Raw genomic sequence first — 13,806 nt, 5'->3', positions numbered from 1 at the left:
TTCCACCACTCTCATTGGCTGTCCTGAATCATCTCCCTCTCTTCCATGTGCTTCTAGGGGGATCTGTTCCACGCTCTTCCCAGGCACAGAGGTGAGGCCATCAGGTTTCCAGGGTCCTCATTCTTACCCTTTGTAAGCATGGGTGCAGTGTTGTCCTTCTTCCAGTCTCCAGGGACTTCACCTGACTGCCAGGACTTTTCAGCTGTTATGGAGAGTGGCTTTAGGACTACCTCAACCAATTCCTTCAGAACTCTGGGATGCGTCTCATCAGGTCCCGTAGATTTCTGTATGTTGAAGTTCCTCATGTGGTCCTGAACATCATCTTCCCTTTCACTGGGAGAGACTTTGCCCCCCCTGGCCCACACCTAGTGGCAAAACAAGTTACTGAGTACCTCAGTCATCTCCTCCTCTGGTGACAGCAGCTCTCCATCCTCACTCCTCAGAGGGGAAATGATTTCTTTACCCTTTCTTTGCTGGTTGGTGTACCTGTAGAAGCTCTTTTTGTTATTGTTTGTGACCCTTGCCAGTTTCAGCTCTAGCTGTGCTTTGGCCTTCCTGACCTCATCCCTGTGCAACTGGGTGATGTTGCTATACTCCTCCCAGGTTACCTGTCCCTGCTTCCACTCTCTGCATTTCCCTCTTGCTCTTTACCTTGACCAGCAGCTCTCTGCTCAGCCATGCCAGTCTCTTCTCTTCCTTATTTCTTCCATGTGGGGGGTCAAGAGCTCGTGTGCTCTAAGGAAAATGTCCTTAAAGATCACAGAATCACTCAGGTTGGAAAAGACCCTCAGGATCACCAAGTCCAACTGATAACTAATCTGCCAGCTCTGGCTCTGCTCCCCTGTCCCCAAGGATCCTTTCCCATGGAGTCCTACTGATGAACTCCTTAAGGAGCTAGAATTTAGAGTCCTGACTCTGCTCCTTGCCTGTCCCACATCCCTTAGGACTACAGACTCCACCAGTGCATGATCACTGCAGCCCAGGCTGCCCCCTGTCTGGACATCACTGATGACTTCACTTGCATTTGTGGCCATCAGGCCCAGTGCTGCATTCCCTCAGGCAAGGCTGTCTATTTCCTGGCTCAAGAAGTTATCACTAGGGCACTGCAGGAGTCTCCTTGATTGCTTCCAGTTTGCTGTTCTACTTTTCCAGTCGATGCAAGGTAGTTGAAGTTCCCCAGCAGGACAAGACCCTGCAAGTGTGAAGCCTCCTGTAGGAAGGCTTGATCAGGTAGCCTGTAGGACAGCAGCCACAAGTTCCCTTTGTTGCCTTTGCCCTCTAATTCTTACCCATAAGCTTTAGCCCTGTTCATGGCAATTCTTCTGGGACAGTTCTCCACACTCTACCCATTTCCTGACATCGAGGGCAATGTCTCCACCCCTCCTTTCTCACCTGTCCCTTCTGAACAGCCTGTAGCCATCAATAGCCACACTCCAGTCACAGAATTCGTCTCACCCATGTGTCACTGATGGCTAGCAGGTCATAGTTTTGTAGCTGCACAGGAGCTTCCAGCTGCTCCTGTTTGTTGCCCCTGCTGCATGCATTCATGCAGAGGCTCTCTTTGCTGCAGCACGTTCTTAGCAGAGCTCCCCTTGAATCCCTTGAGGTGTTTCATGGGAGTTTCTGGCTTTGACTGCCTCTAGAGCCCCCAGCTCACCTCCACTGAATTTTGACTGCACTGCAGTGTCCTCCTGTGCTGTAGTTTCCATCCCTTGCCTCTTGTCCTATCTCAGGGTGCAACTGAGCAGAGCCTGTCCCCTCCATCTTGACAGCCAACCCTCAGATATCTATAAACATTTATCAAATCCCCCCTCAGTCTTCCCCCTTTGTCCATATCACTCTTGAAGAACAGAGTGACTATGAGCTAACCTCATCTTGCAGGGTAGGGATTAACTGTCCTGCCACAGAGGGATATTCCTCCAGGTGACTAGAAGATCCCAAGGGGAGGACATAGGATATTGGAGTTTGTTATTCCCTTCCATATCCTACCTCTCCCTATGTAAGGAGCAGACCTTCTGTTCATTTCATGCTTGCCTGTGACAAACACTGGGGCAGCTCACCAGAGGCAGAGGGATGGATGCTAGGCAAGGGCTCTCCACTTGTTGCCCTGAGGCAAGCCAAGGACAAAGCCCTGGGGCACCCCAAGGGAATCCAGGGGGATTCACCTAAGAGGGTGGCATGGCCAGCCCAGCTGAAGTGCCTCTGTGCAAATGCATGCAGCTTGGGCAACAAACAGGATGACTGAAGGGCACTGTGCTGCTAGGATGCTATGACATGGTGGCTATCACTGACACTTGGTGGGATGATTCCCATGACTGGAATGTAGGGATGGATGGGTGCAAGCACTTTAGGAAGGACAGACAGGGCAGGAGGAGAGGAGGTGTTGCTCTCTGTATCAGTGACCAGCTGGAATCAGTGGAACTCCACCTGGGGAAGGATGATGAGCTGATTGAGAGCATTGAGGACTAGCAGAGGCTTAGCTGAGGCCTAGTTTGGGGCTTAGCCAGGGTGGGGGCTAAGCCAGGGCTGATTCTGAGTATGTGTGGATATCCTTTTGCCTTGGTCCATTTTGTGTTTGGTTTGGTTTTGTAAATAGTATTTCTGTGTAACCTCTGTTTCTGTGAAGGTTTATTTTACTCCTGGAGGGTAAATTCATTCTGCCCTCAGTCCAGAGCTGTTTCAGCTCAAAGCAAGGCAAAGGATGAGCAGAGGGCTGGAGCTGCTCTGCTATGAGGACAGACTGAAGGAGTTGGGGTTGTTCAGTCAGGAGAAGGGAAGGCTCTGAGGAGACCTAATTGGGACCCTCACAGTGAAAAAACTTTTCCACATATTTATGTGAAACTTCCTCAAACATGAGCTTGCAGAGTTAGAAATCTTATCTAGTGTGAGGTGTCCCTAGGTAAACCATGTACATGCTCCAAGGAGCAGAGACCAAGGCTGAACCCTCCCATGCCCAGCTCATCATCAGTTTTGACTCTTCCATTTTTAGTTCATGAAGTTAAACATTTAACCCTTTTATTCTTGCACTTTGTAGTGGCATAAGCTCAGCACCAGTGGGGCAGGCTCTTGCCTTACACAAGCAAGAAGCCTTCCTTTTCCAGTGCTCCTCCAGGTAGGGAGTGGTGGTGGGCTGAACCTCTCCAGGCTGAGAGAGGGATTTGAGCCTTCTGGCCACTTGAGCAGGCATCAAAGCTATTGGTGGGCCTTACAAGGGTATCATGGATCTTAAACTGAAGGAGTGGCCAAAGGTAGCAGTGTTTAGGGTAGATCCAAAGCGGACAGAGACACCTCTGCTCTTCTGATTACCTTAGTGTTTCCTCTAGGTCAGCCTGCTTGGCTCACTACTGTGTCCCAGGGCTGTTTGCATCTATTCCTGAGGCTCTTAGTTTTCCCCATAAATGTTTTCCCCCACAGGGTCACAGGTTTCAAGCCACTGACTGGCTTAAAGCATGTCACCACAATGCCTCCTATTGAAGTGCTCAGATTCCTCTGCTGGATCTTGCTCAGGACTTGCCTGAGCACCACCTCTGCCCTTCTGCACTGTCAGCAGCTCTGGGTGAGAAGCACTTCCAAGGAGCTCAGTCAAGCACAGGGGAAGCACAGTCAAAGTTTCCTGTCTTTTTTCTCATTAGAAAATTCTACTATGGCTGTTTCCCTGCTCCCCAGGGTTTCCCAGAGGTGCTGCAGCTCAAAGGCCTCTGGAGCATCAGCAGAAGCCACATCTTTTCCATCTCTCAAGTCCCTTTGGCGTGAAGGTGTCCCAGGATCTGCTGAGGGAGGTGCAGTGTTCGAGCCCGTGCTGTGGCTGTGGAAGCTTGGCAGGCTCCATCGCTGGAGGTTTCTCTCGTGATCTGTTACGAAGCCGGCGATGTTGCCGCCGTGGGGCTCGTGCCTGGGCTCCCCTATCACAGAAGGCAGCGACTGATGCACCTCGGCATCGGGGAAGTAGGTGATGATTTCTGGGGTGAAAAGAGGATGGTCCAGGAGGGCCACGTTTGCCTCCGCCAGGCTCCGCTGCAGCGCCTCCTCCGGCATGCTGGCGCTGCGCTCGGTTTGCAGCTCGGGTTGGCCCAGCAGGTCAGCGGCCTCCTCCTCAGCCTCAGAGATGATGACCTCCGGAACCGGCTTGCTGGTCTCGGAAGAGATGTCGCTGTCGCTGAGCTGCGCCTCGCTCCGCGAAGCCTCCGTTATGGGTCCCAGATCTCTGCTGCTGTGAAGCCTCTTGCTTCTGTCCGCTCCCTCGTGTTTCCTCTTGAAGCTGGAGGAGGAGTGTCTGCCTCTGGTGTGCATCTCCTGCAGCCGCCTGATGTGGCCCTTCTCATCCGCCGGGAAGAACACGGAGTTCTCGCTGGTCTGCCGGCTGTAGCGCGGGCGGGCCGGCGACGGAGGGCCCTCGTGGACGCTCAGAAACCGCTTGACTCTTCGCAGCACGGAAAGTTGTCTTCGGTGCTTGTCCTCTCCCCAGGGCCACTCTTCCCCGTAGAGGAAGGCGGTGTCAGCCAGCCTGCCAAACAAAGCCGGGTGAGTCGCTGTCGCTGACCTGTCTGCACGCACACGAATCCCCCTGTCTCAGCAGGAAGGCTGTCTTAGAATCAAAGAATCAAAAAGGTTGGAAAAGACCTCAGAGATCATCCAGTCCAACCTGTCACCCAACACCTCATGACTAACTAAACCATGGCTCCAAGTGCCACATCCAATCCCCTCTTGAACACCTCCAGGGATGGTGACTCCACCACCTCCCTGGGCAGCACATCCCAATGGCCAATCTCTCTTCCTGGGAAGAACTTTCTCCTCACCCCCAGCCTAAACCTTCCCTGGCACAGCTTGAGACTGTGTCCTCTTGTTCTGTCACTGGTTGCCTGGGAGAAGAAACCAACCCCCTTCCTTTCAGGTAGTTGTGGAGAGCAATAAGGTCTCCCCTGAGCCTCCTCTTCTCTAGGCTTGGTTTAGAGTGAGACAGATTACTCTTCTACCTCTTCCAAAAGGGGTAAAAGAGAACCACTCACACAAAGGACTGGGGAGGATTGGAGAGTTTAAATGGAAATGATACTCATAACTACATACAACAGAACCACAGAGTCACAGTGGTTGGAAAAGACCTTCGAGGTCACAGTATCTCAGTGTATTAGAGGCTGGAAGGGACCTCAAGAGATCATTGAGTCCAGGCCCCCTGCTAAAGCAGGATCACCCAGGGTAGTCCACACAGGAATGCATCCAGGTGGGGTTGGAAAGGCTCCACAGAAGGAGACTCCACAACCTTTCTGGGCAGCCTGCTCCAGGGCTCTGTCACCCTCACAGTGAAGAAGTTTCTCCTCATGTTGAGGTGAAACTTTCTCTGTTCAAGTTTGTATCCATGGTTCCTTCTCCCATCAAATCTAACCATTATCTAACTCTACCAGGGCCACTACTACACCCTGTCTAGATGGGCTTTTAAATACACCCAGGGCTGGGGATTCAGCCACCTCCCTGGGCAGCCTGGGACAGGCCTTGACAACCCTTTTGGCTTTTCTCACATCATAGAATCAATAAGGATGGAAAAGACTTCAGAGATCATCAGGTCCAACCAATTACCTAATACCTCCTGGCAACTAAACCATGTCTCCAAGTGCCACATCTAGTCCTTTTCTGAACACCTCCAGGGACAGGGACTGCACCACCTCCCTGGGCAGCAGTACAAAGCCTATGACGTACACATTCCCTGCTGACATAACTCCCCATCGCCAGCTTCCCCACTCAGAGGATTGTCACAGCCCACAGCTCTGAGCTGACTGCCCATCAATAAACTTGGCTTGTAGGGGTGGGGACCTTTCTGATGGCATTAAGGAGCCTTGCTGCCACTCACCCCATTTCAATAGTTGATCCAAGGAATGAAGGAATGCAGTAATCAGCAGCTGCTTTCGTGTAGGGCGGCCGGGCGGCGGAGTCGTTCCAGTAAATATCCTTCTCCATCCTGGGCAAGTTCATGTGCATGTCATCCACCGCCAGGAGCGAGACCTTAGGTGTTATGGGGTATAAAGCATGTCACTTTAAACATAGTACAGTGTATTAGATCATAGAATCATGGGATTGTTAGGGTTGGAAGGGACCTCAAAGATCAGCCAGTTCCAATCCCCCTGCCATGGGCAGGGACACCTCACACTACAGCAGGTTGCTCACAGCCACATCCAGCCTGGCTGCAAACACCTCCAGGGATGAGGCTTCCACCACCTCCCTGGGCAACCTGTGCCAGTCTCTCACCACCCTCATGGGGAACTTCTTCCTAACATCTAATGTAAATCTCCCCTCCTCTAGCTTGGATCCATTCCCCCCAGTCCTATCACTCCCTGACACCCTCAAAAGTCACTCCCCAGCTTTCCTGTAGACCCCCTTCAGGCACTGGTGTGAGGTCAGCTGTTTGCGTGTTTAGACAGGCATCATAAATACCAAAATCAGTATGCATTAGCAACTGAATAGGAGCCAGCAGTGTGCTCAGGTGGCCAAGAAAGCCAAAGGCATCCTGGCTGGGATCAGCAATGCTGTGTCCAGCAGGAGCAGAGAGGGGATTGTCCCCTGGCACTCAGCTCTGGGCAGGCCACACCTCCAGTGCTGTGTCCAGTTTTGGGCACCTCAGGACAAGAGAGATGTGGAGGTGCTGGAGCCAGGGCAGAGGAGGGCAAGGAAGCTGGGAAGGGCCTGGAGAAGAAATCTGATGGAGAGCAACTGAAGGAGCTGGGGATGGTTAGTGTGAAAGAGAGGAGGCTGAGGGGAGACCTCCTGGCTCTCTACAGCTGCCTTCAAGGAGGTTGTGGAGAGGTTGGTGCTGGTCTCTGCTCCCAGGTCATTAATGACAGAAGAAGAGGGAATGGCCTCAAGCTGCCACTGGGGAGGTTTAGACTGGACATTAGGAAACCTTTTTTCAGGGCAAGAGTGGTGAGGGCTTGGAATGTGCTGCCCAGGGAGGTGGTGGAGTCCCCAAGGCTGGCTGTGTTTGCAGGTGGTTTGGCTGTGGTGCTTGGGGCTGTGGTTTAGGGGTGAGCCTTGCAGAGTAGGGTTCTGGGTTGGCCTTGGTGATCCTGAGGCTCCTTTCCAACCTGAATGTTTCTGTGACTCTGTGAAAACAATATTTGGGGGATCACAGCCATAGGTGCTCCTTCAGGGCAAGAATTTGTTTCACTGACATCTGTTGGCCACTATTTGTAGCTCAGTTCAAGAAGTAAGGAAGAAATGTAGCAGAGCAAAGCTAGCAGTAGACATCACAACAGCAACCTGTAAATTCCTGTCGATGCACCAGTTGGTTTCAAAGTCATCATCATCTTCTCCAAATGGGTTAATAAGTTGTTCAGCCACCTGAGAGGAAAATGAGAGGCAGAAGAGAGGTTGGCATGCTGTGTCAGGACTGCTGCTGCAGAGACAAATAGGATTGCATTTTTATCTTTCTCTCCCTGCCTGTCACTTGCAATCATAGCTTGAGCTCCTGGGGAGGGGTCTGGAGCACAGCCCTATGAGGAGAGGCTGAGGGAGCTGGGGTTGCTTAGCCTGGAGAAGAGGAGGCTCAGGGGAGACCTTCTTGCTCTCTACAACTCCCTGAAGGGAGGTTGTATCCAGGTGGGGGCTGGTCTCTTCTCCCAGGCAATCAGCACCAGAACAAGAGGACACAGTCTCAAGCTGTGCCAGGGGAGGTTTAGGCTGGAGGTGAGGAAGAAATTCTTGCCAGGAAGAGAGATTGGCCATTGGAATGTGCTGCCCAGGGAGGTGGTGGAGTCACCATCCCTGGAAGGGTTTAAAAAGAGCCTGGATGAGGCACTTGGTGCCATGGTTTAGTGGATGAGATGTTGTTGGGTGATAGGTTGGACTGGATGATCTCTGAGGTCTTTTCCAACCTGGTTAATTCTGCATTCTGTGATGGTTTTGCCAGCCTAGCACAGGAACATCTTGCTTTCCCTCTACATTCATAGTTCCCTGTCTCCTTGGTGCTGTCAGTCATGATTGTTGGTGCTGGTCTGCTGGCAGCTGAGACATATCTGGGCCACAGTAATTGCCACATAAGATAGTCAGGACCTATCCTTACTGTTGTCTTTGACTGATGTATATCCCCTTCAGGGATGGGGACTCTGCTGTCTCCCTAGGCAGCCTGTTCCCGTCCCTGACCACTCTTGCAGCAAGGAATTTATTTCCTAATATCCAATCTAAATGTAATAAACATAATTTCTGATTGTTTATAAGGGATGAAGCTTCCAGAGGTGCTGAAAGCAGGGACAAAAGAGAATTTCTCCCCCCAATAATGCTCTGTCTACAGTGATCAACCTTTGCAGTTGACACGCAGGGACTTCTTTCCTGGCTTTAGAATCATAGAATCAATAAGGTTGGAAAAGACCTCAGAGATCATCAAGTCCAACCTTGGAAAAGACCTCAGAGATCATCAAGTCCAACCTATAAAATAAGGCTTTTAATAGACTTTTAATATGCCACAGTGTGTGAAAAATCACGATGCAAACAGCAGCTGCTGTAAAACATTTGTGAACAAATGCCTTGTGAGGAGAGGCTGAGAGCCCTGGGGCTGTTCAGTCTGGAGAAGACTGAGAAAGGATCTAATCAATGTCTATCAGTATTTGAGGGCTGGGTGTCAGGAAGGAAGGGACAGGGAAACCTCTGCTCACTTGTGCTCCAGGATAGGACAAGGGGCAATGGATGTCAGCTCCAGAACAGGAGGTTCTACCTCAACATGAGGAAGAACTTGACTGTGAGGGTGCCAGAGCCCTGGAGCAGGCTGCCCAGAGAGGTTGTGGAGTCTCCTTCTCCAGAGTCTTTCCAGCCCTGTCTGGATGTGTTCCTGTGTGACCTGTGCTGGATTCTATGCTCCTCCTCTGGCAGAGGGGTTGGACTCAAAGATCTTCAGAGATCCCTTCCCACCCTAACATCCTGTGGGCTTGTAAATGGTCTAGCAACAACAGGCTCTGTTACTGTGTTCTCTGATACTCCACCTGCCCCAGTGGTCAGGATTCCCGAGGTCTGCAGCTGGATTCTCCTGGAGGGAGCACAGCTCATCTGTCTAACACGGCCCTCAGCCCCTGCTTCTTTATTGGGGGTGATTCTGGTGGCATCCCTCTGAAACTTTTCAGAAAAGCAGCCCATCAAAGGACTTGGCTCAAGAGGGCACCGTGCATCGTGCTAGCCAAAGCTAAGGCACAGCACCTGAGGCTGTGGTTTCAGTCAGCCTGCTGGTTTGGATTTCTGTACATGAAGTGATTAAAACTGCAGGCAGGAAGCCCATTCTGTGGAGGAGGCAACTAACAGTGAGCTCAGGCACATTTGTGGTGAGGCACCGTTGTCTGGGAACTAGGCTGGGAAAGGAAACCTTTTTGGCTGCCCATAACCTCATCCAGTCCTGCCCCCTGCAAAGGAATGAATAAATGGAAAGCCACCCAGAGACAGCCAGCTATGATCTATGTAGCTCACAGTAGTGAAGCACAGGAGTATGCCTCTAGGCTGTGCCAGTGGCTAAGCACTTTGGTGACTCTCCTCAGCCACCACTTCCCAGGCCAGCAGTGGAAGTCAGCAGATGAGCTACTGAGCAGACTAACCTGACAAAAATGAAGGAATGGAAATGAGGAATGAAAAGGAGACAAAGGACAGCCCTGTCTGGATGTGTTCCTGTGTGACCTGTGCTAGATTCTATGATCTTGCTCTGGCAGGGGGTTTGGACTGGAAGATTTCCAGAGGTCCCTTCCAACCCCTCACATCCTGTCATCCTGTGACAAAGGGGGCTGGACTTGATGATCTCCAGAGTTTCCTTCCATCCACTGACATCTTGTGACACCTCTGCTCACACTTGCTGACCTGTTTTGAGGCATCAGATTTTGGCTATAGCTACAGAAGTGCTGCAACAGGGAATGGGACAGAGTGCAGACTCTGTTGTGGATCTCCAGGGAAGACACAGGATCAGCTCAGTGTAAACCTGGGGATTGGCATCTGGAAACCCCACTGCAAAACCTGTCCCATGAGGTGAAAAAACTGAGCAGCACTGAATAGAATAGAGTAGAGTAGAGTGGAATAGAATAGAATAGAATAGAATAGAATAGAATAGAAGTAGAATAGAAGTAGAATAGAAGTAGAATGGGATGAAATAGGATGGGATGGAATGCAAATGGGATGGAATGGGATGGGATGGAATGGAATGGAATGGAATGGAATAGAATAGAATAGAATAGAATAGAATAGAATAGAATAGAATAGAATAGAATAGAATAGAATTAACCTGGAAAAGACCTTCAAGATCATCCAGTCCAACCTATCACCCAACACTGCAACAGATGGAACATCAGTGGTGGTCTTTTGCTTGCCTGACCTGGTCCTGGCGTGAGACACAACTTTATTCTCCAGAAAGGAATGTAGTGCAGAACAACTCCAACCTGTATTTGGATGGTTTATCTATCCCTCTGAAGAAAACCAGGATTCAGAAGTGTCTCATGGGATGTGAAACTTTGCCCCTGGAGTGTAGGTGTAACAAAGCAGGCCTGAGGCCAAGGCATGAGCTCAGCTTAGCCATCATGCCTGGAGAGTTGCCAAGTTACTGGAATTCAGCAGCTCAAGGTCCTTTCTGCAAGCCTGGCAGCCAAAGCCCAACACACTCAGCAGGAAGCTGGCTGTAATCTTCAAGACAGAAATATCCTGACTTGAGGGCAGGCAGTGTGGGTTCAGGCCAAGCTCCGGCCCCAAGGAGCCCTGTCGATATTGAATGTACTTTTTAAAACCCTGCTTCTCCTCCCCTTTCATTTCCTATGCAGAAGATTTTTCACTTGTTATGGCATCCTGCTGCAGCCAGGAGTTGGCTGGAGGCCCTGAAAGAGATGCTACTAAAAGCCTTGGTTGCTGATGAAGGACAAACCACTCCCTGCCCAAGGACAGTAGCTGGGCAGTGAAGAGAAGCAGCTCAGGGTTTGGTAACCGTAACCCAGAGAGGTTGTGGAGTCTCCTTCTCTGGAGACTTTCAAGGCCTGTCTGGAAGTGTTCCTCTATGACCTGAGCTAGATTGTATGGTTCTCCTCTGGCAGGTGGGGTTGGACCTCGATGATCTTTTTGGGTCCCTTCCAACCCCTGACATCCTGTGAGCCTGCGAAGTGTTTTCATTCAGGCAGTCCTCACTCATTGCCACTTCTGTTACCTGCCCTGGAAGGCATTGCCAAGAGATAAAGCCTCACATTTCTGCAGGAGCAGCATGCTCCCCTCCACCACATTGGCTTCCCTTCTGCTCCAATCTGGTCCCTTCCTCCTCCCCACCTGCCAATTTCCTAAGACACAGGACTGCAGTAACCTTACTTTCGCCTGTGATCCTTGGTGTGATGCCTTCTCCACTCTAACCCTCTGGAGCTGGCTGTAGGAAGGAGGCTCTGAAACTGGCCAGTTTCATGCAATTTATGTTCTAAGAGAAATTGGATGGCCAATTTATGGTCTAAGAGAAAAGTTACCTTTAAGTTTCCAGCCATGATTAAAAAGCCCCAAAGGGAATCTTAATGCAGGTGGGAGGTGATTCTCCTCCTCTATTGCACTCTGGTGAGACCCCACCTGGGGCTCTGTGTCCAGTTCTGGAGCCCCTGTTACAGGAAGGGTCTGGAGTGCTGGAAGGTGTCCAGGGAAGGGCCATGAGCATGAGCAGAGGGCTGGAGCTGCTCTGCTATGAGGACAGACTGAGGGAGTTGGGGTTGTGCAGTCTGGAGAAGAGAAGGCCTGAGGAGACCTCATTGTGGCCTTCCAGTATCTGCAGGGGGGCTCCAAGAAAGCTGGGGAGGGACTTTTGAGGGTGTCAGGGAATGATAGGACTGGGGGGAATGGAGCAAAACTAGAAATGGGGAGATTGAGATTGGATGTTAGGAAGAAGTTGTTCCCCATGAGGGTGGTGAGAGCCTGGCACAGGTTGCCCAGGGAGGTGGTGGAAGCCTCATCCCTGGAGGTGTTTGCAGCCAGGCTGGCTGTGGCTGTGAGCAACCTGCTGTAGTGTGAGGTGTCCCTGCCCATGGGCAGGGGGTTGGAACAGGCTGATCCCTGAGGTCCTTTCCAAGCCTAACAACTCTATGATTCAATGTGGAGCCTCATGTACTAATTTCTTTTTTATTTGAAACTTTTCCCCCCCCCCCCCAGTTAATCTGCCTGGGACAATTGCTGTAGAGGAGAGAACTACCAGGAGGGTTGTGGCTTAATTACTCAACTATCAGATCAATGATGATGTGTTACCTTAGCTGGCACCAGGAGGCTGATGGATAGTGTCCAATTCCCTCTATAACTCTTTATTTCAATGAACATTTTTATGCATTGGGGTTGCAGCCAGTGCTGGCTGTCACTCTTTGATGGCCTTCTGGAACTGGAGATGGCTTAATTGCTTACACCTGATTAAGTTAATAGCAGGTACTAAAGGCTGGGTTTGATCATAAGAAGAAGCTATGATTCAGTGTCTTTCAGCCCATGCCAGGTCTGCAGCCATATATTCCCATCACACAGCTGAGTGGGAGAAAGGGTTTGTTTATATCTTCCATCTATCATTTTATAGCCCAAGTCCCTGTACCTGACTTTGCTGGAGCAATGCTCCCTCTGGGAACTGTGGCTGCACTGGTCCTACTCAAACTCTTCCAGGTTCCTGAACATTTCTTAGTGTAAGGTTTGTCAGGTGGAATTATAAATGTATTGTGTGATGCCTCTTTACAACCACAGGAATCTTGGAGCTGACTTCACTTTCAGTGTAGCTCCATTAGAATCATAGAATCCATCAGGTTGGAAAAGACCTGAGAGATCATCAAGTCCAAACTATCAACCAATACCTCCTGACAACTAAACCATGGCTCCCAAGTGCCATGTCCAGTCCCTTCTGAACCCCTCCAGGGACAGTTACTCCACCACCTCCCTGGGCAGCACATTCCAATGGCCAATCTCTCTTGCTGGGAAGAACTTTCTCTTCACCTCCAGCCTAAACTTCCCTTGGTGCAGTTTGAGACTGTGTCCTCTTGTTCTGGTGCTGCTTGCCTGGGAGAAGAGACCAACCCCCACCTGGCTATAACCTCCCTTCAGGGAGTTGCAGGGAGCAAGAAGGTCTCCCCTGAGCCTCCTCTTCTCCAGGCTAAGCAACCCCAGCTCCCTCAGCCTCTCCTCACAGGGCTGTGCTCCAGACCCCTCCCCAGCCTTGTTGCCCTTCTCTGGACACCTTCAAGAGTTTCAATGCCCTTCTTAAACTGAGGGGGCCCAGAACTGGACACAGGACTCAAGGTGTGGCCTAAGCAGTGCAGTGTACAGGGGCAGAATGACCTCCCTGCTCCTGCTGGCCACACTGTTCCTGATGCAGGCCAGGATGCCGTTGGCCTTCTTGGCCACCTGGGCACACTGCTGGCTCGTGTTCAGCTGTGTCAACCAGTACCCCCCCTTGGTGATTTTACCATGTGCCACAAATCTGACACCTTGACTTCAGCTCTGACATCTTCACCCAGAGAGGATTCCCCTGTGACCTTCCCAGAAAGCTCCCTTACCTTCAGCCATCCTGCATAGAAGAAGAACTGTAGCAGTGTGAAGATTGGAATGTAAATATCCAAGTCATGTCCCTGATACCCTTGGTCAGTATCCAAGAACTGGCGCCCGATCAGGCAGGCAAAGAAAAAAGTATAGACTGCAAGAGTAACGACCTGCAAAGAACAAAGCTGTGTTGAAATCATGCAGTAACATGGTCTTATGCAGAAAGGAACACATGCTCAAAGGCCTCTGCCTGCCCTTTCACAGGCTCACAGGATGTTAGGGGTTGGAAGGGACCTCTGAAGATCTTAGAGTCCCAACCCCCCCTGCCAGAGCAGG

The 13,806-nt window shown here is 50.9% G+C and overlaps 1 protein-coding gene across 1 annotated transcript; it reads right to left on the bottom strand.

Annotated features, from left to right (window-relative positions):
- Nucleotides 1-2,998: 2,998 nt before the first annotated feature.
- LOC137459959 (bestrophin-3-like) lies at nucleotides 2,999-13,640 on the bottom strand (the record flags this gene model as incomplete). The annotated part of the gene is made up of 4 exons (XM_068170621.1): nucleotides 2,999-4,504; nucleotides 5,843-5,994; nucleotides 7,246-7,326; nucleotides 13,488-13,640. Coding segments are annotated over 4 exons (1,287 nt in total), but the record flags the coding sequence as incomplete, so codon positions are not given.
- Between the last annotated feature and the right edge of the window lie 166 nt (nucleotides 13,641-13,806).

The sequence above is a fragment of the Melanerpes formicivorus genome, unplaced genomic scaffold (genome assembly GCF_026170545.1).
Source record: "Melanerpes formicivorus ecotype bairdi unplaced genomic scaffold, bMelFor1.0.p_v2 SCAF_474, whole genome shotgun sequence".
Classification (NCBI taxonomy): domain Eukaryota; kingdom Metazoa; phylum Chordata; class Aves; order Piciformes; family Picidae; genus Melanerpes; species Melanerpes formicivorus.
This window is presented reverse-complemented; position numbering and strand designations above follow the sequence as displayed.